The following is a 22,193-nucleotide window of genomic DNA, read 5'->3' on the forward strand; positions in this document are numbered from 1 at the left end:
TCCGCGTGGTTTTTTCCACAGCATGTGCACTGCGGATTTAGTTTCCCATAGGTTTACATTATACTGTAAACGCACGGGAAACCGCTGCGGATCCGCAGCAACATCAGCAGCGTGTGCACATACCCTAGGGATCAAAACAATAATTTAGAGTAAAAATGCAATTTTTTTTTTTCTTTTTCATTCGAATTTGCGTGTGGCACTTGAAGGGTTTAAACATTTCCTGACAGCAGTTTTGAAGTATTTTAGGGTTGCCGATTTTTAAATGGTATTTTGGGGGGATTTTCCAACATATAGACCTTACAAAATCATTTAAATTTATATAGGTCCATAAAGAAACAGTTTTTGTAAATTTCTTTAAAAAAATTAGTAATTTTTGCTACACTTTTAACCCTGCTAACATCCTAACACAAAATAATGTAAATGTAAAGTAGACATATGGGAAATGTTGTTTATTATTTTGTACAGCATGACTAACTGGTTTCAGAATATAAAGATTGAAATTGCAAATTTTTCAAAATTTTTGTCAAAATGCCGTGATTTTCACAAACAAACGTAAAACATATCCACCTAAATTAACCATTAAGTAAACTGTCACAAAAAAAAGCACTGTCTCCGAATCACTGGGATACATTGATTGTGTTCTGGAGTTGCCACATAAAGTGACACTGATCAGATTTTAAAAAATTTGGCCTAGTCATTAAAGGGGTTGTCCGGTCCAAGTCAATAAGTCTGCAGTCTCTCTGAATTTCTCCAGCGCACGCACTGTTCAATATGGGAATTCGTCCGTTTCTGAGCCAGGATCGGAGGGTATGTATGAGTTATACATACTCTCAGCCAATGGGCGCAGCCTCACTTCCATACATTTGTATGGAGCGAGGCTGTACCCTCTAGTTGGCCACGCCCATTGGAGGGCCACGTCTGTATACGAGGCACAGCCTCAGCTCGATATAGGCCCTGGCCGAGAGTTTGTATAAGGGCAGTCTCACACGTCCAGATATTTCCGGTACCGGAATTATCCGTGTCTGTGTGCCGGTGCGTTTATGTGGCACATCAGTGCAGCACACGCGTGCCGCCCGTGTGCCCACTGGGTACCACACGCACCGTGCCGGAGACAGCGCTAAAGTTTAGCGCTGTCCCCGGCATCGTGCTGAAGCCCCATTCATATCTTCCCTGCAGCAGCGTTTGCTGTAGAGAAGATATGAATATTAGTGTGTAAAATCAATATCCAGGTCCCCACCCCCTGTGCGCCCCCCGCTGTGATTAAAATACTCACCTAGCTTCCGGATCCCTCGCAGCATCCTGTCCTGGCCGCACCTTGTACTGTATGAGCGGTCACGTGGGGCAGCTCATTAACAGTAATGAATATGCGGCTCCACCCCTTTGGGAGGTGGAGCCGCATATTCATGATTGTAATCGGCGGCCCAACGTGACCGCTCATACAGTACAAGGTGCGGCCAGGACAGGATGCTGCGAGGGATCCGGAAGCTAGGTGAGTATTTTAATCACAGCCTAAAAGTCAATGTCGACCCTTTAATGAGCCTTGCCATTGACTTAGTATAAAAGCCCAGGCATGATCTTAAATTGTAGACTCGTGTTTCGGGATGTGGCCCCACCTCAGTGCAAAACATGAGATCTGATTTGGCTGTATGAGTGTATATGAATTTTTTTTTTTATTAAATGCATATATTGATCTAAAAAGGTTTGCAATTAGAGGACAAACCAGTCAAAATTTGTCATATTTAACCTATCTCCTTTCAGCTGAGAGGAAGTCAGAAGAAGACAGATAAGTTATAGCTGTCCAGCTTGAACAAACTAACTGATATATTCTTAGTTAAATTGTTCATCACTAGTGATGAGCGAATATACCCGTTACTCGAGATTTCCCGAGCATGCTCGGGTGACCTCCGAGTTTTAGTTTTTACCGCCGCAGCTGAATGATTTACATCTGTTAGCCAGCATAAGTACATGTGGGGATTCCCTAGCAACCAGGCAACGCCCACATGTACTTATGCTGGCTAACAGATGTAAATCATTCAGCTGCTGCAAAGAAAACTAAATATCCAAGTACTAAAAAATACTCGGAGGTTACCCGAGCGTGCTTGGGAAATCTCGAGCAACGAGTATATTCGCTCATCACTATTCATCACCCATCACCAGACAGGGCAACACTGAGGCTTTAGGAAGCAAATGATGGCAAGTTTCTAATATGAAATCCAATAGGCAAATTGCCTATTCAGAGATGAAGACGACTTGAACTCTATAGCGCCACCTATTGAGAGGAGTGGGTCAAATTAGGCCCAAAGAAAACGACCCAAAAATCCAAGAGTAACAATATATAAATAATCTTTTAGTTAAAATATAACAGACAGGTTAGGGCACAACACTGCATGGCGTACAAAAACACGCAATGCGGCGTTGTGCCCTAACTTGTCATATTTCATCTAATAAAGATTATTAATATACTAGATGGTGGCCCGATTCTAACGCATCGGGTATTCTAGAATATGCATGTCCACGTAGTATATTGCCCAGTCACGTAGTGTACAGCACAGAGCCTTGTAGTATACAGCACAGACACGTAGTCACGTAGTATACTGCCCAGCCACATAGTATATTGTCCAGTCACGTAGTATACAGCACAGAGCCACGTAGTATACAGCACAGTCACGTAGTATGCACCATATCCGTTAAAAAAAAGAATGAAAATAAAAAAGTTACATACTCACCTTCCGGATCGAAGCGGCCGGTTACCGATGCTCTTCGCGCGCTCATGTCTGAAGAGTGCATTGCGGTGTCGCGAGATGATGACGTAGCGGTCTCACGAGACTGCATGTCATCATCTCACGAGACCGCAATGCATGGAGCGGTCACCGGGGCGTCGCGAGGAGCATCAGTAACCGGTCGCTTCGATCCGGGGGCCAACCGAGGGTGAAAATGTAACTATTTGTTGTTTTTTTTTATTATTATTTTTAACATTAGATATTTTTACTATTCATGCTGCACAGGCAGCATGAATAGTAAAAAGTTGGTCACACAGGGTTAATAGCTGCGTTAACCGAGCGCGTTACACCGCGGTCAACGCTGCCATTAACCCTGTGTGAGCGCTGACTGGAGGGGAGTATGCGGACGCCGGGCACTGACTGCGGGGAGTAAGGAGTGGCCATTTTCTTCTGGACTGTGCCCGTCGCTGATTGGTCGCGGCAAAACAGCCACGACCAATCAGCGACGTGGATTTCCATGACAGACAGAGGCCGCGACCAATGACTATCCGTGACAGACAGACAGACAGAAAGACGGAAGTGACCCTTAGACAATTATATAGTAGATTGTTACTCGTGGACTTTGGGGTCGTTTTCTTTGGGCCTCTTTTGACCTACTCCTCTCTCTTTATTGTGCATTAGCGACCGGTCCGTATTTTCTGTCTTTTATTGGTATCAGTGGAGTTACACTTTTTATATCCTTGAAATTTTTAGGGTGGTTTTCACTATGCTGATCAAAGTCGTGTTTCTGTTTAATTAGCGCCACCTATTGGAAGCAGCGATCCTACAAGTCACATCAACCGTTTAACGAGGCTTGCAATATGACTTAGGATAAAAGCCAAATCAGAATCTCAATTTGCAGACACGGTGAGGGGGAAAAACAACTTCGTAGAAAGGTTCCTTTTAGTAAAGACCAGGTGACTGTTTTTCCTTCCTGCTAAAAGCCTTTTTTTATTTTTCCATTGACAAGACCTCATATGGCTATATATTTTGCAAGAAGAGTTCTTGTTTTGAATACTCTATACAATGTACTAGGAAATGAGGAAAAAAAAGACCAAATAACAAGCAATTGTTTTTTGGGTTTTCTTCATGATGCAGCAAACATCTAGAAACATGATTTTTTTCAGATTAGGGTAATTTGTTTCAAGCTAGTGGTTTTATTTGTATTATTTTGGAGCTGATATGGTGTGGGGGGGGGGGGAGTGCCTTTTTTGGTGGAGATGCAGAGACTGAAAAAAACACTGGTATTTAATTTTTTTTCCGGTTTTTAACATACTGGTTATATTTTGACTGATGGACAAAATTTTACAGTGGTGTCAGTCGAAAAATGTTTGGTTTTTTTTAAAGAGGATTTGTCAGCAGGTTTTTGCTCTATAATCTTAGAGAAGGATGATGTTGGGGCTGAGATCCTGACTTCAGCTATGTGTCACATTTTTTTACAATCAGTTTTTTTATACTGCTGAGCTGTGTATAATCCAGCTCACACCATTTGTCAATGTATACACAGAAAGCTGTCAATCCGTGGTGGGGAAGGGGTTAAGTGCAGTAATTAACTAGGAGGTTTGAGAAACCCTAGTCTTGTACTGAATCTCCTGCTGATAAAACACTGATTTTATTGAGCAGCAGCAAAAGACACACACTAGTAAGTGACATCACTGGAATCAGATTCTCAACCACAACATTATGCTACTCTCAGATTAGATTAAAAAAAAAAAAAAAAACAGCAAACAGATTTCATTTTAAACTTTTATTTTTTTAAAAACATTTTGTTTTAGTCTCAGCTGCTGCTTTATCTATATACTGCAATTTCAGTCTCCTATGAAGCCTAGCATGTGACAGAGCTTGTTTTGAGTTACCCCCATGGCAACCTATCATAACCATACTGGGAGGTGGGCTGATGGGCAAATGGAACATGTACTACACACTTTATAGGGAATCTCACCACATTTTATCTAAATTATTAAGGCTGAAGTCACACTTAACGTATAAGAAAAAAATCGGTCCGATTTGATCACCCGAGAATCGCAGCAATGTTCTCCTTATGGTGATCCGTATGTAATCCGTTTGCAATGAGATTTCCTCACATCTAAGTATCCATATTGGCTTAACATTTCTCACTGCTTTTCCTCATTGAATTTAATGTCTCAATGGGCTGAAATGAGGAAAATGTATGTGTATTTCTCGCAAGTCACACGGATGGTCCATGTGGTGTCCGATTATTTTCTCACACCTTGCATTGGGGAGACTCGGCCGATATACGCATAAAATCACAGCATGCTGTGATTTCACTCGCACGTAAAATATGCCAGAGAAAAACAGTAATGTTACCTTCCCCATAGAGTAACAGTGGTCCAAGTGCTATGCAATGATTTCTCGCATAGCATTTGTCCGTATTATACGCTAGTGTGACTCCAGCCTTAATATAGGCATATAGGTTATAGAATGCTGAAAATAATTATGCCTGTATGTCTGATATCAGATGTGGTGTTGTGGATAAATCAGCTTTTATCACTATATAAATGACTTCTTTCAGGCTATGGGGAGGACGCTGCCTGGAAGATAACTCTGCCTCCAGAGGTTATTTCACATCAAGGAGGGGATTACCAGTGTGATATGTAACAGCTCCTCGCTGCTCTCCTGATCTCACTGCAGAGCTGTAGGGGATTTCTCTCAGGATCCATCTCACAGGCAGCTGCAGAAAATGGACAACGTACCGTACTACTGTTCAGTGTTAGTTACTAGTCTCGCATTGGTAACTCCCTTTCATATAAAATAAGCTCTGGAAGCTGCGTTATGTTCCAAGCAGCACCCTCCAGAGCCTGGAAGAGCTCATTTACATATTCCAGAGAAATCCAACTTTTCTTATAACAAGACATCAGAAAACATATCAAGGTATCATCTTATTCAGATTCTTATGACCTGTGTACCCATATATACTGCTTTGAAGGGTTTAACCTACTGCCACATTCCCCTTAATTGTTGCTGGGTTGGTAGGTTTTTTTGTTTGTTTGTTTTTCTGACAGTCTACCAATGTATACTTCTAATAGAAGACAAGGTATATTGTAAACAAATACAGTACTGAAATCTAATAAAAAGGTGCAAAACCATTTTTTACCCATGAGAACATAACCGAAAAAAATCCCAATTTGGGTACACCTTGATACTGTTTTTTTTTTTTTTTTTTAAATAAAAAACGGTTTTACTAAGTACCCTATGTTATTTATATGCACTATTGCTTTTTACTTATAGCAGGGTATATGTTCACTTTGTTTCTGTCTTCGATTTTGTCTGTTTGATGGCCAGTGTGAACACGCTCCTATTTTGCATGTATACCAACTTACACTCCAGTTCATTTTTCGGTTAAGTTTCACTTTTTCTTGCAGGTAAGGGTATGCTGTCCTTTCTTTGAGCTGGACATGACATTATGTAGCTTCCCATTGCTGGGTATCCATATTTGGGACCCAGTCTGTTATTCACATTGATGCCACTTTGACTCCTGGTAAGGTGTTAATACTAGAGCTTAGGACGGTCCCGATTTGGGTACACCTTGATGCTGGTGTGATGGCTTTTACACATTTTTTTTAAGGTGTTTAATCAAAAATGTTGTTTACCAAATACCCCATGTTATTTATATGCACTATTGCTCTTACTTAATTACTTACAGCAGGCTATATGTTCATTTTGCTTCTACCTTACGTTTTACATGGGAATATATTCTAAAGGTGATTGCTTCAATATAGAGTAGTAAGAAATTCCTGTCTCAGACAACAACAAAAAAAAATATCTACATCTTTGGTTAAACAACGTAAAATACAAAAAAAATCACTACGAACTTAAAGCAAATATTGTTCTCTGAATATCAATGTGTCTGCTCTGGCATGTTAGTAAAGAGGTCTTCCAACAAGTTTGTCAACTGTTTCCAGTTGTAACAAGGAATACTGTAAATGTAGGTTTGGCCTATAAGGGTGCTTTCACACTGCGCTTTGTCCCATGTTCAGTGGTCCCATCGGGGGCATATGCATCTGAGTGTAATGTTCCAGTAAGCATATATGCCTGAAAATGATGCACAACAGAGCACACATTGACTTTGGTTGAGAACCCTGTTTTGAGGTTGGTTCAGACATAACATGGATCAACATGTTAGGCTATGGGTTGAACTAGATGGACTTAAAGTCTTCCTTCAACCTTAATAACTATGTTACTATAAGCCCCGACGGGACCACCGGAATGTGGGGATAAACGCAATGCAAAAGGGGCCTAATACTGCAGCTCAAGATGAGATCTGAGTCATCTGTTTGTATCTACAAATATTGTTTAGGTTCTCATGTAGACACTATTAAAAGAAAATACAGTCCATACTACTTCACTAGCTTTTAAAATATTTCTATTAATAAAGTGAAGGTGTTGCCTCCCTTTAAAGGGGGTGTCCACTACTTTAGCATTGATAACCTATGCTTAGGATAGGTCATCAATGTCTGATCGGTCAGGGTCCAACACCTGGCAGCCCGCCAGCTGAAAGCGCTTTAGAGCTGTCCGTCTTCCGATAGTATCCGAGGCTTGTACAACACATCTGCCTCCTATTCAAATCAATAGAAGATGGCCAGCTCCCATGAGTACTTCCAGCCCCTGATAACATCTGACTAGCGGGGGTGCCAGATCACATACAGATATCCTATCCTAAGGATATGTCATCACTGCTAAACTAAAGGTACCGTCACACTTAGCGACGCTGCAGCGATACCGACAACGATCCGGATCGCTGCAGCGTCGCTGTTTGGTCGCTGGAGAGCTGTCACACAGACCGCTCTCCAGCGACCAACGATGCCGGTAACCAGGGTAAACATCGGGTAACTAAGCGCAGGGCCGCGCTTAGTAACCCGATGTTTACCCTGGTTACCATCCTAAAAGTAAAAAAAACAAACACTACATACTTACCTAACGCTGTCTGTCCCCGGCGCTGTGCTCTGCACTCCTCCTGTACTGGCTGTGAGCGTCGGTCAGCCGGAAAGCAGAGCGGTGACGTCACCGCTCTGCTTTCCGGCCGCTGTGCTCACAGCCAGTACAGGAGGAGTGCAGAGAAGCTGAGCGCCGGGGACAGACAGCGGTAGGTAAGTATGTAGTGTTTGTTTTTTTTTACTTTTAGGATGGTAACCAGGGTAAACATCGGGTTACTAAGCGCGGCCCTGCGCTTAGTTACCCGATGTTTACCCTGGTTACCAGTGAAGACATCGCTGAATCGGTGTCACACACGCCGATTCAGCGATGTCTGCGGGGAGTCCAGCGACGAAATAAAGTTCTGGACTTTCTTCCCCGACCAGCGACAGCACAGCAGGGGCCTGATCGCTGCTGCCTGTCACACTGGACGATATCGCTAGCGAGGACGCTGCAACGTCACGGATCGCTAGCGATATCGTCTAGTGTGACGGTACCTTAATGGACAACCTCTTTAAGGTCAAAACACTGCAGCCCTTTTAGTGCACTCACTGTATGGCTTAAAGTATTTTATAGATCCTTGGTATTTGGAAAGATGTATTTAAATCTTCTTACTGTGCTGGCAATCCTGTCAGTTATATACTGTATAATCATCTCTCATATCACAATGGCTTCAAATACAAATTAGACTGGGAACATGCAATTTCCTCCGTGCGGTCAGCAAAAACATTCATATAAAATTTGTCATTTATACAACTCATACATATTCACGAAGTGTTAAAAGACAAGCCATCCCTGAGATATTCCAGAGGTCCCTGCTGGGGGGCTGGTGCAGAGCAATTCAAGAGCCCATTCCATGAAAATTAAAAATGTTATTGCTTTACAGGAGCTCGATGTTCTCCTAGGATGAAATGGCAGTCAAGTTGTCCTTCATGGCTCAAAATGAATTGATAAAATTCAGATAAGCATTCAGAAATCCAGTGGGATCCTCAAGCTGAGGGTAGTGACTGATGTGATCATCTAGCACAGTAAAAGTTGACTTGGGAATAAGTGTCCTATAAGGCAAAAGACAAGAAAAACTTTTTTCACTATTTAATACTTCATAAGGGTACAATCACAATGTATTTTAGGGCAAAGTGTTGGTCATTTAAAAAATGGAAAGCACCCAGCCAATGTTGGCCAATATGCTACTGTTCACACATCATACTAGTACATGGATCTAGTACACAGCTCCTTCACTCGTCCACTATGCGGACTGGGATTTTTTTATTTATTTTCTCCTTTGCCTCAATGGGGGACACAGGCCGTGGGTGTATGCTGCTGCCACTGGGAGGCTGGCACTAAGTGATACAAAAAAAAGTTAGCTCCTCCCCTGCAGTATACACCCTCCTGCTGGCTCTCAGCTAACCAGTTCTTGCTTAGTGTCTGTAGGAGGCACTTGGGTCTGGTTCAGACCAACGTTTTTATTTTATTTTTTACTTTTATGTAAATTTTTATCTTTTAATTAACCCCTTCCCGACCTGTGACACAGCGTATGCGTCATGAAAGTCGGTGCCAATCCGACCTGTGACGCATATGCTGTGTCACAGAAAGATTGCGTCCCTGCAGATCGGGTGAAAGGGTTAACTCCCATTTCACCCGATCTGCAGGGACAGGGGGAGTGGTAGTTTGGCCCAGGGGGCTACGATCGCTCTGATTGGCTGTTGAAAGTGAAACTGCCAATCAGAGCGATTTGTAATATTTCACCTAAAAAACTGGTGAAATATTACAATCCAGCCATGGCCGATGCTGCAATATCATCGGCCATGGCTGGAAACACTGATGTGCCCCCACACCACCGATCGCCCCCCCAGCCCTCCGATCTGTGGTCCGCTCCCCGCCGTCCTGTGCTCCGCTCCCCCGTCCTCCTGTCCGCTCCCCCCGTACTCCGATCCAACCCCCCGCACTCCGATCCACCCCCCTGCACTCCGATCCACCCCCCCACACTGCGATCCACCCCCCCGCACTGCGATCCACCCCCCGTGCTCCAATCCACCCCCCCATGTTCCGATCCACCTCCCCATGCTCCGATCCACCCCCCTTCCCCCGTGCTCTCCCCCCCACCCCATCATACTTACCAAGCCTCCCGGGGTCCGTCCGTCTTCTTTCCTGGGTGCCGCCATCTTCCAAAATGGCGGGCGCATGCGCAGTGCGCCCGCCGAATCTGCCGGCCGGCAGATTCGTTTCAAGTGCATTTTGATCACTGTGAAAAAACCTCACAGTGATCAAAATAAAAAAAATACTAAATGACCCCCCCTTTGTCACCCCCATAGGTAGGGACAATAATAAAATAAATATATATATATATTTTTTTTTTCTTCCACTAAGGTTAGGGTTACGGTTTCGGTATGTGCACACGTATTCTGGTCCTCTGCGGATTTTTCCACAGCGGATTTGATAAATCCGCAGTGCTAAACCGCTGCGGATTTATCGCGGATTTACCGTGGTTTTTCTGCGCATTTCACTGCGGTTTTACAACTGCGGTTTACTATTGGAGCAGTTGTAAAACCGCTGCGGAATCCGCAGAAAGAGGTGACATGCTGCGGAATGTAAACCGCTGCGTTTCCGTGCAGTTGTTTCGTAGCATGTGTACAGCGATTTTTGTTTCCCATAGGTTTACATTGAACTGTAAACTCATGGGAAACTGCTGCAGATCCACAGCGTTTTCCGCAGTGTGTGCACATACCTTTAGAATTAGGCTATGTGCACACGGTGCGGATTTGGCTGCGGATCCGCAGCGGATTGGCCGCTGTGGATTCGCTGCAGTGTTCCATCACGTTTACAGTACCAAGTAAAACTATGGAAAACCAAATCCGCTGTGCCCATGGTGCGGAAAATACAGCGCGGAAACGCTACGTTGTATTTTCCGCAGCATGTCAATTCTTTGTGCGGTTTCCGCAGCGTTTTACACCTGTTCCTCAATAGGAATCCGCAGGTGAAATCCGCACAAAAAAACACTGGAAATCCACAGGTAAAATGCAGCACCTTTTACCTGCGGATTTTTCAAAAATGATGCGGAAAAATCTCACACGAATCCGCAACGTGGGCACATAGCCTTAGGGTTGGAATTAGGGTTGTGGTTAGGGTTGTGATTAGGGTTATGGCTACAGTTGGGATAAGGGTTAGGGGTGTGTTGGGGTTAGTGTTGGAGGTAGAATTGAGGGGTTTCCACTGTTTAGGCACATCAGGGGTCTCCAACCGCAACATGGCGCCACCATTGATTCCAGCCAATCTTGTATTCAAAAAGTCAAATGGTGCTCCCTCACTTCCGAGCCCCGACGTGTGCCCAAACAGTGGTTTACCCCCACATATGGGGTACCAGCATACTCAGGATAAACTGCCCAACCATTATTGGGGTCCAATTTCTCCTGTTACCCTTGTGAAAATAAAAAATTGCTTGCTAAAACATCATTTTTGAGGAAAGAAAAATGATTTTTTATTTTCACGGCTCTGTGTTGTAAACGTCTGCGAAGCTCTTGGGGGTTCAAAGTGCTCACCACACATCTAGATAAGTTCCTTGGGGAGTCTAGTTTCCAAAATGGGGTCACTTGTGGGGGGGTTTCTACTGTTTAGGGGCTCTGCAAACGCAACGTGACGCCCGCAGACCATTTCATCAAAGTCTGCATTTCAAAAGTCACTACTTCCCTTCTGAGCCCCGACGTGTGCCCAAACAGTGGTTTACCCCCACACATGGGGTATCAGCGTACTCAGGAGAAACTGGACAACAACTTTTGGGGTCAAATTTCTCCTGTTACCCTTGTGAAAATAAAAAATTGCTTGCTAAAACATCATTTTTGAGGAAAGAAAAATGATTTTTTATTTTCACGGCTCTGTGTTGTAAACGTCTGCGAAGCTCTTGGGGGTTCAAAGTGCTCACCACACATCTAGATAAGTTCCTTGGGGAGTCTAGTTTCCAAAATGGGGTCACTTGTGGGGGGGTTTCTACTGTTTAGGGGCTCTGCAAACGCAACGTGACGCCCGCAGACCATTTCATCAAAGTCTGCATTTCAAAAGTCACTACTTCCCTTCTGAGCCCCGACGTGTGCCCAAACAGTGGTTTACCCCCACACATGGGGTATCAGCGTACTCAGGAGAAACTGGACAACAACTTTTGGGGTCAAATTTCTCCTGTTACCCTTGGGAAAATAAAAAATTGCGGGCTAAAAAATCATTTTTGAGAAAATAATTGTTTTTTTTATTTTCATGGTTCTGCGTTATAAACTTCTGTGAAGCACTTGGGGGTTCAAAATGCTCACCATACATCTAGATTAGTTCCTTTGGGGGTCTAGTTTCCAAAATGGGGTCATTTGTGGAAGATCTGCAATGTTTCGGCACACAGGGGCTCTCCAAACGCGACATGGTGTCCGCTAATGATTGGAGCTAATTTTCCATTTAAAAAGCCAAATGGCGTGCCTTCCCTTCCGAGCCCTGCCGTGCGCCCAAACAGTGGTTTACCCCCACATATGGGGTATCAGCGTACTCAGGACAAACTGGACAACAACATTTGGGGTCCAATTTCTCCTAATACCCTTGGCAAAATAGGAAATTCCAGGCTAAAAAATAATTTTTGAGGAAAGAAAAATTATTTTTTATTTTCACGGCTCTGCGTTATAAACTTCTGTGAAGCACCTGGGGATTTAAAGTGCTCAATATGCATCTAGATAAGTTCCTTGGGGGGTCTAGTTTCCAAAATGGGGTCACTTGTGGGGGAGCTCCAATGTTTAGGCACACAGGGGCTCTCCAAACGCGACATGGTGTCCGCAAACAATTGTAGCTAATTTTCCATTCAAAAAGTCAAATGGCGCGCCTTCCATTCCGAGCCCTGCCGTGTGCCCAAACAGTGGTTTACCCCCACATGTGAGGTATCGGTGTACTCGGGAGAAATTGCCCAACAAATTTTATGATCCATTTTATCCTATTGTCCATGTGAAAATGAAAAAATTGAGGCGAAAAGAAATTTTTTGTGAAAAAGTACTTTTTCATTTTTACAGATCAATTTGTGAAGCACCTGAGGGTTTAAAGTGCTCACTAGGCATCTAGATAAGTTCCTTGGGGGGTCTAGTTTCTAAAATAAGGTCACTTGTGGGGGAGCTCCAATGTTTAGGCACACAGGGGCTCTCCAAACGCAACATGGTGTCCGCTAAAGAGTGGAGCCAATTTTTCATTCAAAAAGTCAAATGGCGCTCCTTCCCTTCCAAGCCCTGCCGTGCGCCCAAACAGTGGTTTACCCCCACATATGAGGTATCAGCGTACTCAGGACAAATTGGACAACAACTTTCGTGGTTCAGTTTCTCCTTTTACCATTGGGAAAATAAAAAAATTGTTGCTAAAAGATCATTTTTGTGACTAAAAAGTTAAATGTTCATTTTTTCCTTCCATGTTGCTTCTGCTGCTGTGAAGCACCTGAAGGGTTAATGAACTTCTTGAATGTGGTTTTGTGCACCTTGAGGGATGCAGTTTTTAGAATGGTGTCACTTTTGGGTATTTTCAGCCATATAGACCCCTCAAACTGACTTCAAATGTGAGGTGGTCCCTAAAAAAATGGTTTTGTAAATTTCGTTGTAAAAATGAGAAATCGCTGGTCAAATTTTAACCCTTATAACTTCCTAGCAAAAAAAATTTTTGTTTCCAAAATTGTGCTGATGTAAAGTAGACATGTGGGTAATGTTAGTTATTAACTATTTTGTGTCACATAACTCTCTGGTTTAACAGAATAAAAATTCAAAATGTGAAAATTGCGAAATTTTCAAAATTTTCGCCAAATTTCCGTTTTTATCACAAATAAACGCAGAATTTATTGACCTAAATTTACCACTAACATAAAGCCCAATATGTCACGAAAAAACAATCTCAGAACCGCTAGGATCCGTTGAAGCGTTCCCGAGTTATTACCTCATAAAGGGACACTGGTCAGAATTGCAAAAAACGGCCAGGTCATTAAGGTCAAAATAGGCTGGGTCATGAAGGGGTTAACGGAGTGAAGGGGGTGACGTATCCTTTCAAGGTTCCAATCTCCCCCGAATCATCAACAGGAGAGCACGCGGAGTGTACCTCCCCGTACCCTCTCCTGCGACGTGGGAAGCCATGCCTGAGCTCACTTCAGGGGCAACGGTTCCTTCGGGTCCCAATCTCCCCACACCAGCAGCAGGCGAACACATGGAGTGTCGCCTCCATGTATCCTCTCCTGGAGCCAGGCCTATTGCCGGACAACTGGCCCTGTCCACCCGGGGACTGAACTCCGTGGATGTACAGAGGCCCCTCTCCATGGCGTTCGAGCAGCCCCCACTGTGAAAGCGGATGGCATGAGGAGGCGGACTGTTCCTCTCCACCTCCCTAACAAAGGGATGGTCGATTGAGTTTACCCCTCTATCCTTGCACCGTCCACGCTGCAATACCTGAAGAACAGTAGAGCGCGCGCTTCCCTCAGCACTGAAACCCAGTCATTGCGGCAGCTCCATGCCGGGACGCGCACCGATGGTGAGTGGATTCAGTCCGCGATGGCCTCTACAGTGAGATATTCACATGCTGACAGACAGCCTCAGCCATGGCTTCCCTGTGGCCCACCTCCCTGAGGTAATGCTCCGGCCGGCTGCAAAAATTTAGCTCCCGGCTTCGGCCGATGTGTAGGCTCTATCCCGGAAGCTGCACCTGCACTATGGCGGCTCCGCCCACCTTTTCTGGCGCTTCTTCCCTGGCACGGAAGCGATCGCTTTCCTTGGCAACACTGGTATTGCTCAACGGCTACAGAAATTTAGGCCCCGGCTTGGGCCTATTCATGGAAGTCACGAGGCTCCACCCACATCATGTCTATGGCTCCACCCCCCCAAATTGGTGCCTCTCGCTCTGTGCGAGACTTTACCACCTCTGCAACTCCGGTGGCCATCTTGGTCCACCCTGCCGGCACACACACAGGGGCGATGGTTTTGTATTAAAGGGGCACAACGACTCTGCATCTTAAAGGCACATGTCTTAAGGGCGCATGACCAGCATTCCCTGGTCTTAAAGGGAACCTGTCACCCCGAAAATCGCGGGTGAGGTAAGCCCACCGGCATCAGGGGCTTATCTGCAGCATTCTGTAATGCTGTAGATAAGCCCCCGATGTTACCTGAAAAAGGAGAAAAAGACGTTATATTATACTCACCCAGGGGCGGTCCCGCTGCTGGTCAGGTCAGATGGGCGTCTCTGGTCCGCTGCGGCGCCTCCCATCTTCATTACAAGACGTCCTCTTCTGATCTTCAGCCACGGCTCCGGCGCAGGCGTACTTTGCTCTGCCCTCTTGAGGGCAGAGGATAGTACTGCAGTGCGCAGGCGCCGGAAAGGTCAGAGGCCCGGCGCCTGCGCACTGCAGTACTTTGTCTGCCCTCAACAGGGCAGAGAAAAGTACGCCTGCGCCGGAGCCGTGGCTGAAGATCAGAAGAGGACGTCTTGTAATGAAGATGGGAGGCGCCGCAGCGGACCGGAGACACCCATCTGACCTGACCAGCAGCGGGACCGCCCCTGGGTGAGTATAATATAACGTCTTTTTCTCCTTTTTCAGGTAACATCGGGGGCTTATTTATAGCATTACAGAATGCTGCAGATAAGCCCCTGATGCCGGTGGGCATACCTCACCCGCGATTTTCGGGGTGACAGGTTCCCTTTAAGGGCGCATGACCAGTCCGAAGCCAGTCACCCTAAATGAGCTCAGGAGCCCTCCGCCGCCGATCCCAGCTTATCCCAGAGTACCTAGTTCCCTGAGTGGGTTTCGTCACTGCCGCAACCCATGGATTCTCTGACAAGAGATTGAATCCCTCTGTGGCTCGGAGTGCTCGCAGGACCTATATAGATGGTCCCTCTCCTTCATGTGAGCCGTCGGCTAGCAGGGGCCGCAAGTATTCTAGAAATGTACAGGCGTCTAGAAACGTACACGCGCCTAGAAAACAGAAGCTTCATTTCCTGATTCCTCACCAATGATTTGCTGAGAACTGAGTCTGAATATGGATCGGATATTGTATTGGTTCTGGACTCACCAGAACTTCAGAAAAGGATGGATTCGCCTATTTCTATTATTAACCAATCTCTGTAGATTGACGAGGACTTTGGTTCTACTCTAGATCACGCAGTGTCCCTCATGAGGAAACTAAACTCCCTCGCAGAGCATCTGCCATTCACCTGGACAGGGAACGTCCGGATAAGCGATCCACTGGACAGAAACCTCTGCAAGCGCGATATCCTTTTTCAGCCAATATGCAAATACGCGGGGTATTCCATCCACGTATACCCACCTAAGACATGAGATGCCATGCCATGCCTGGTCTGATTCTTAAGGGTGACCGATCTCCTCACACTAGCAATACACAAGCACATGGAGTGTCGCCTCCATGTATCCTCTTCTACAGCCAGGCCTAACAACCAGCCCTGTCCACCCAGGGACCTTTGTGGATGTACAGAGGCTTCCTTTTTTTTTTTGGCATCCGAACACCCCCTCTGCATCTCCACTATTTAGCAGATGATGTAAGAAGGGGGACGATCCATCTCCACTTCCCTGTTAAGAAGATGGTGGATCGAGGGTTCATCATTTTAACTCAACACAGTCAAAAGAGAGCGGCGATAGTAAGAGACGGTTTTTCCTCCTTATGCATGCAGCCGTGCATTCTGCCACTTGGATTATTAACTGGGTAGAATCTCCTGTGGTATACCTACCAGTATCCCTACCCGATGGGTCATCAATTAAAAATACAACGGACTGTCAGATAGCAAATCTAGTTAGTTCCATCTTGCGGCCTCCAGTTCAGCGCTCTACCCTCCCTTAGCCGCCGCATGTGATGCTAGAGCAAAGGTCACTTGGTCAGAGACCTTAACTATTTTGATTTCCTATTGACCCAACCAGCAATGGATCAGTTGTCCAGGACAGTCTAGATCTAAGGGATCTTGGTTCCAAAATGGGGACCGAAAAGTAAAACCGACCCTGAACCTCAAACTTCTGCCAAGCTTGACAAGGTTCCCCTTCTTCGGATGGAGTTCCCCCGCTCAGCCTTTACTTCAACGGAAAAAGGTGGAGTTTCTGGCATCCACCGACATTCAGGATGCTTACCTTCACATTCCTATGTTTTCCCCTCTTCAAAAATTCCTTTGCTTTCCTTCTCGCGAACAGCATTTTCAAATCACGACCTTGTCCTTCGGCCTTGCTACCGCACCCAGAGTGTTCGCAAGGGTTATGGGGCTGTCATGTTCCTCTTACACCCTAGAGGCATGGTCGTCCTGCCCTATCTGGTCGACTTTCTAGCCACTCTTTCAGCCCGGAGCCGAGTCGTCTATATCTCTTGCGATACCCTCTCTCTCCTGGGCTGGCAGCTAAACTTAGACAACTTTTTCCTCATTTCCAGCCCAGCAGATATCCTTTTTGAGGATGATCCTGGAATCTTCCAGAAGGTTGGTGATTCTCCATTGAGACAACGCTGTGGCCCTTCAACAGGGAGCTCGCGCACTTGTTCACTCATCCCCTCACTGCATTCGATTTGCTAGGAGTGTTCTGAGAAAAATTGGTAATGACAATGGAAGCAGTTTCCTTCTCTCGCTTTCTGCAGGTCAATCAGGCTTTCAGAGGGTAGTCTGAGCTCCTTCCTCATCCAGGGAAGATCATTTCTCCCAGTCCAATGGTTATTAGTGACTACCGATGCCAGTCCTCTCCTCCTGATCATTGTTCTGGGGATCCGAACGGTACAGCTAGTTCTACAGCAGGTCCACTGCCTTCTGGCGGGTCACCCCATCCGATTCAATCGGACAATCCCACATCTGTGCCATGCGTCAATCATCTAGCAGGTAACCACGGTCAGGCGTCATGGCCGAGGTACCTCACATTCTCTGTTGAGCCACGATCTATTATTTGGTGATCTCGGCACTACACATCTCAGGAGTAGAACTCTGGGCGGCGGATGCCGTCAGGGTCCTGCCTCATGTCAGTGGGAACTTCACCCAGAAGTCTTCCATTAGATGTCTTCTCTGGAGCACTCCAGATATAGGTAGGATGGCATCCAGACTGAACTCCAATGTACTCTAAGTTCAGGGTTCGGCCTCCAGGCCCAAAAGCCATCGCAGTGCATGCTCTACTTCCATGGTACCAGTTTCCTTAACACCTCTTCCACTACCTCCGAGATCTTTTCAGAAGCAGGAAGGGCCCCAGTGATCCTGGGAGATCCGCACAGACCATGTCCGGTTTTCTCGTTTGCTGAACTAGTATTTTTCCGTCTTATTGCAACAAAACTGCAAATATGGACTTCCTTGCAGGGAGTCTTCACGTGGTTCTTCCCTAATCGCATACCGTTAGATCTTTGGGACTTTAATGATCCTGGGAGTCTTACAGTAGACTCCTTTTGATCCGGACAGACTTTACTACCATGGAAGGTTGCCCTTTTTTCTCTGCGATCATCCTGACAAGTCTTCAGAGCTAGCCGCTCTGTTCTTTCAGATTTTTTTTCCCTTATTACCATCAAGGCAAGGTTGCCCTCAGGCCATGCCCGTCCCTTATTACCAAGGTGGTATTTTATTCCCACAGTTATGAGAGCATCGTTCTTCCCTCATCTCTTTCGGCACCAGTCCACATAACGGAATGAGTTCCCCATATTCTGGACGTGGTGAGTGCTCTGAGTAGGTACGTCTCGAGGATGGCTTCCTTCCGAAGGTTGGGCACTTTATTTGGGCTCTCTCACTGTAAGAGGACTGCTTCCTGACAGTTACAGGAAGGGTTTAGCTGTTTCATCGGCCATGTTAGCTTGGTGGATTTGTTACACCATCCAGGAATCCTTCCGTGTTAGATGTCAGCCTATCTCCCCGTCTATCAAGGTTTCTTGGATTCTAGGCACCAGGCGTCGACCCAGCACGCCTGCAAGCTTGCGAGTTCTTCCAGTCCGCATGCATTCTTGAAGCACTATAATTCCCAGACTTCCACAGATGTGAGTCTGGGCAGGCGGACTCTGCAGGCCGCGGTGTCGCACTTGTAAGTAGCGGTTACACAGGGCCTGATCTGATGTTGTCCCCACCCAGGGACTGCTTTGGGACGTCCCACGGTCTGTGTCCCCCAATGAGGCGTAGGAGAAATAGGGATTTTTGTGTACTCACCGTAAAGTCCTTTTTTCTGAGCCATTCATTGGGGACACAGCTCCCACCGTATTATTAGCTTTTGCTTGTTTTATAATTTGACATGCTATACTCTCATATATATAATGTAACATGCTATATGCTCATATGTTGTTATTGATCTCCTTTTGCACCAAACTGGTTAGCTGAGAGCCAGCAGAAGGGTGTATACTGCAGAGGAGGAGCTAACGTTCTTTGTATCACTTAGTGTCAGCCTCCTAGTGGCAGCAGCATACACCCACGGTCTGTGTCCCCCAATGAATGGCTCGGAGAAAAGGATTTTACGGTGAGTACACAAAAATCCCTATTTTTTAATCAGCCCCAACATCACATCCATATTGCCTCCATAACAGCTTGGTTCCTCCACTAGACTAGGGCAGACTCTCAATCATACTCTAGTTTACCCCACTGGCATTTTTTATGATCTGACCAGAAACCTGATCTCCAGCCAGTTGGTCTTCTGCACAAACTTTGTCAAACTCACCAATGGGTTGGATGTTCGTGATGCCAAGATGGATTATGTAAAATCCCTGAATAAAGTGTTAGTATTAGACTGGTTTCACATTTGCAGATGGAGGTGCTGAGGAGGGCTGCATACGTCCTCCGTGAAGCTCCACCCACTGCCGCACCTCCTCCAGTCAGCTCCACCTACGTTGGCATGCAGCGTGCGTACCCATCTTTACCAGTAGGTACGCATGCCAGCCTTACACAGTTACTAAATGTCTCTATTCTTTTTTACCCCATTATGTTCTCTATACAATAGCACATTGATTTATGTTTCCTTACAATCCAACGCATACAGCTTTGGTGGCCTGTGTTATACACCAATGGTATAGAATGGAGGTGTAATTAATAGCTAAAAGGTATATGAGACTTACTTGTATTTATCCAAGAATTCAGGATGGGGGTTGACTGGATCCAACGGTCCATAAATTAAATGCACTATTGGTATAAAATGCAAATGGTAACAGAACAGTTTAGGATTTGGTAAGTAACTGCTCTGCTAACATCACACTGACAATATGTTAAGGGTTTCTAAAATCAGCACAGAACAGCATCAAGGTACTTTACATTTTGGCACCTGCAGAGTTCAATGATCTGAATTTTTAGTTTTTCCCTGAAGTTTTGTAGAATCATGGAAGGGAGAGGGACAGATAATTTGCACCAATATATATTATGCTTGTCTGAAAGGAGACTAATGGGTAGTATTTAGCAAATTAAAGGATGCTAATGTGCTGACCCAGGGCATGGGGAGGAAGTTAGAACCTGTCATTGGAGCAATAAAGATGGAAAATAAAGCTCATTTATCAGTCAGCCAGTATGTTTTCTACCATAATTCATAAAAAAGAAGACGGTAATGCAATATTTATCAAGAAATACACCAATAATGTAGCAATTTCTGCTGTGCTGTTGCCATAACTCCCATTTGGCTGTATCCCTGGACTCGCCTCTTTTGGCTCGAACTTAGAAGCTTCCTGTCTCAGTTATGAAAGGCAGAGATAAGAATAACCCTTTAATAGATAAAAACTTTAAAAAAAAAAAAATCAGGAATGGCTTAAGTCCTATTATTTGCGGTTAGAAGGCGGAGGTTCTCTAACATTGGTCTTTTATATGTTGGCAAATTAGCTTTGCAAGTGCACTTGTGGGCGTATTGGTGCACTTGCAGTCCTTGATTCCTGTACGATTCTCCCGGACTGTGCCATCTTTCACTTAATAGTGAAGAAAGAGGATCTGCTGCATAACGTTATCTCTGATCTTCACTGTCAATCAAGAAGTTAAAATTGGCCCAAAGAAGCACCATGAGTTGCAAGTGCACTATGTAAAGCTAATTTGCACATAAATAAAAGATGAATTTTGATGGGAGATATAATCGTGAAACAGGTATCCCTGGAATTATTTTACACTGATGAATCCTGCGGTGTGTCCCTGCTTGCTTAGGACGAATGTTACTGAAAGATTCTCTTTAACACAAAACCCACTATAATTAGGGAGCTTTACAATTAGAGATTATAAGAACTCTATATTCTTAGATATTGTAATATTATTATTTATATTGCAGTTTAGATGGATTATGAGAAATTCTTTTAGATTTCAGAATATATTTAATCATCTTTCTATGTTCCACTATGATTATTGCTTCTAGGTTCATGGATACACGTACTTTATTTGATTTGCTAAAAAAAAAATAAAAAAAAAATTACTACTCACATGGAACTGATGTATTGATCAAAGCTCCCACCCAACGTTCTCTGTGCTTTTTGCGCTGGTTTATATACTGTAAAATACTAAAAACCAATATTAAGGTTATAAAACATTATTGTACATTTAGGAAACAAAGGCTGAAATTATTTAGCAGTTTAATTTGAACTAACTTCTATTCAACTCTAGTAGGTGAAGCCCTTAGATATTGACAAAACAGACAGTAACCCTACTTTCTGGACTTGTAGGAAAATGACCACCTTCTGGAAGGTCTACTTGAGATGAATAAAAGTTAAATACCGTATATACTCGGGTATAAGCCGACTCGAGTATAAGCCAACCCCCCCCCTAATTTTGCCACAAAAAAAACTGGGAAAACTTAATGACTCGAGTATAAGCCTAGGGTGGGAAATGCAGCAGCTACCGGTAAATGTCAAAAGTAAAAATAGATACCAATAAAAGTAAAATTAATTGAGACATCAGTAGTTTAAGTGTTTTTGAATATCCATATTGAATCAGGAGCCCCATATAATGCTCCATAAAGTTCATGATGGTCCCATAAGATGCTCCATACAGTTTATGATGGGCTCCATAAGATGCTCCATATTAAAATATGCCACATATAATGCTGCACAAATGTTGATTATGGCCCCATAAGATGCTCCATACAGACATTTGCCCCATATAATGCTGCACATGGCCCCATACAGATATTTGCCCCATATAATGCTGCACATGGCCCCATAAGATGCTCCATACAGATATTTGCCCCATATAATGCTGCACATGGCCCCATACAGATATTAGCCCCATATAATGCTGCACAGGGCCCCATACAGATATTTTCCCCATATAACGCTGCACATGGCCCCATAAGATGCTCCATACAGATATTTGCCCCATATAATGCTGCACATGGCCCCATACAGATATTAGCCCCATATAATGCTGCACAGGGCCCCATACAGATATTTTCCCCATATAACGCTGCACATGGCCCCATAAGATGCTCCATACAGATATTTGCCCCATATAATGCTGCACATGGCCCCATACAGATATTAGCCCCATATAATGCTGCACAGGGCCCCATACAGATATTTTCCCCATATAACGCTGCACATGGCCCCATAAGATGCTCCATACAGA

The 22,193-nt window shown here is 44.7% G+C and overlaps 1 protein-coding gene across 3 annotated transcripts in view; it reads right to left on the minus strand.

Moving 5' to 3' along the window:
* Positions 1–8,271: 8,271 nt before the first annotated feature.
* MEST (mesoderm specific transcript) overlaps positions 8,272–22,193 on the minus strand; it is a 38,687-nt gene continuing 24,765 nt past the window's right edge. For 2 of the 3 annotated variants that reach the window (XM_069765370.1, XM_069765367.1), the window contains 3 exons: positions 21,054–21,130; positions 19,724–19,787; positions 8,272–8,746 (listed from right to left, as the gene is read on the minus strand). In XM_069765370.1, the coding sequence (XP_069621471.1) occupies positions 8,629–8,746; positions 19,724–19,787; positions 21,054–21,130 (259 nt within the window). In that variant the 3' untranslated portion in view covers positions 8,272–8,628. The remainder of the gene's footprint in view (positions 8,747–19,723; positions 19,788–21,053; positions 21,131–22,193) is intronic. The other variant, XM_069765369.1, reaches the window with a different exon arrangement.

This window comes from Ranitomeya imitator, chromosome 4 (assembly GCF_032444005.1).
Source record: "Ranitomeya imitator isolate aRanImi1 chromosome 4, aRanImi1.pri, whole genome shotgun sequence".
NCBI lineage: Eukaryota > Metazoa > Chordata > Amphibia > Anura > Dendrobatidae > Ranitomeya > Ranitomeya imitator.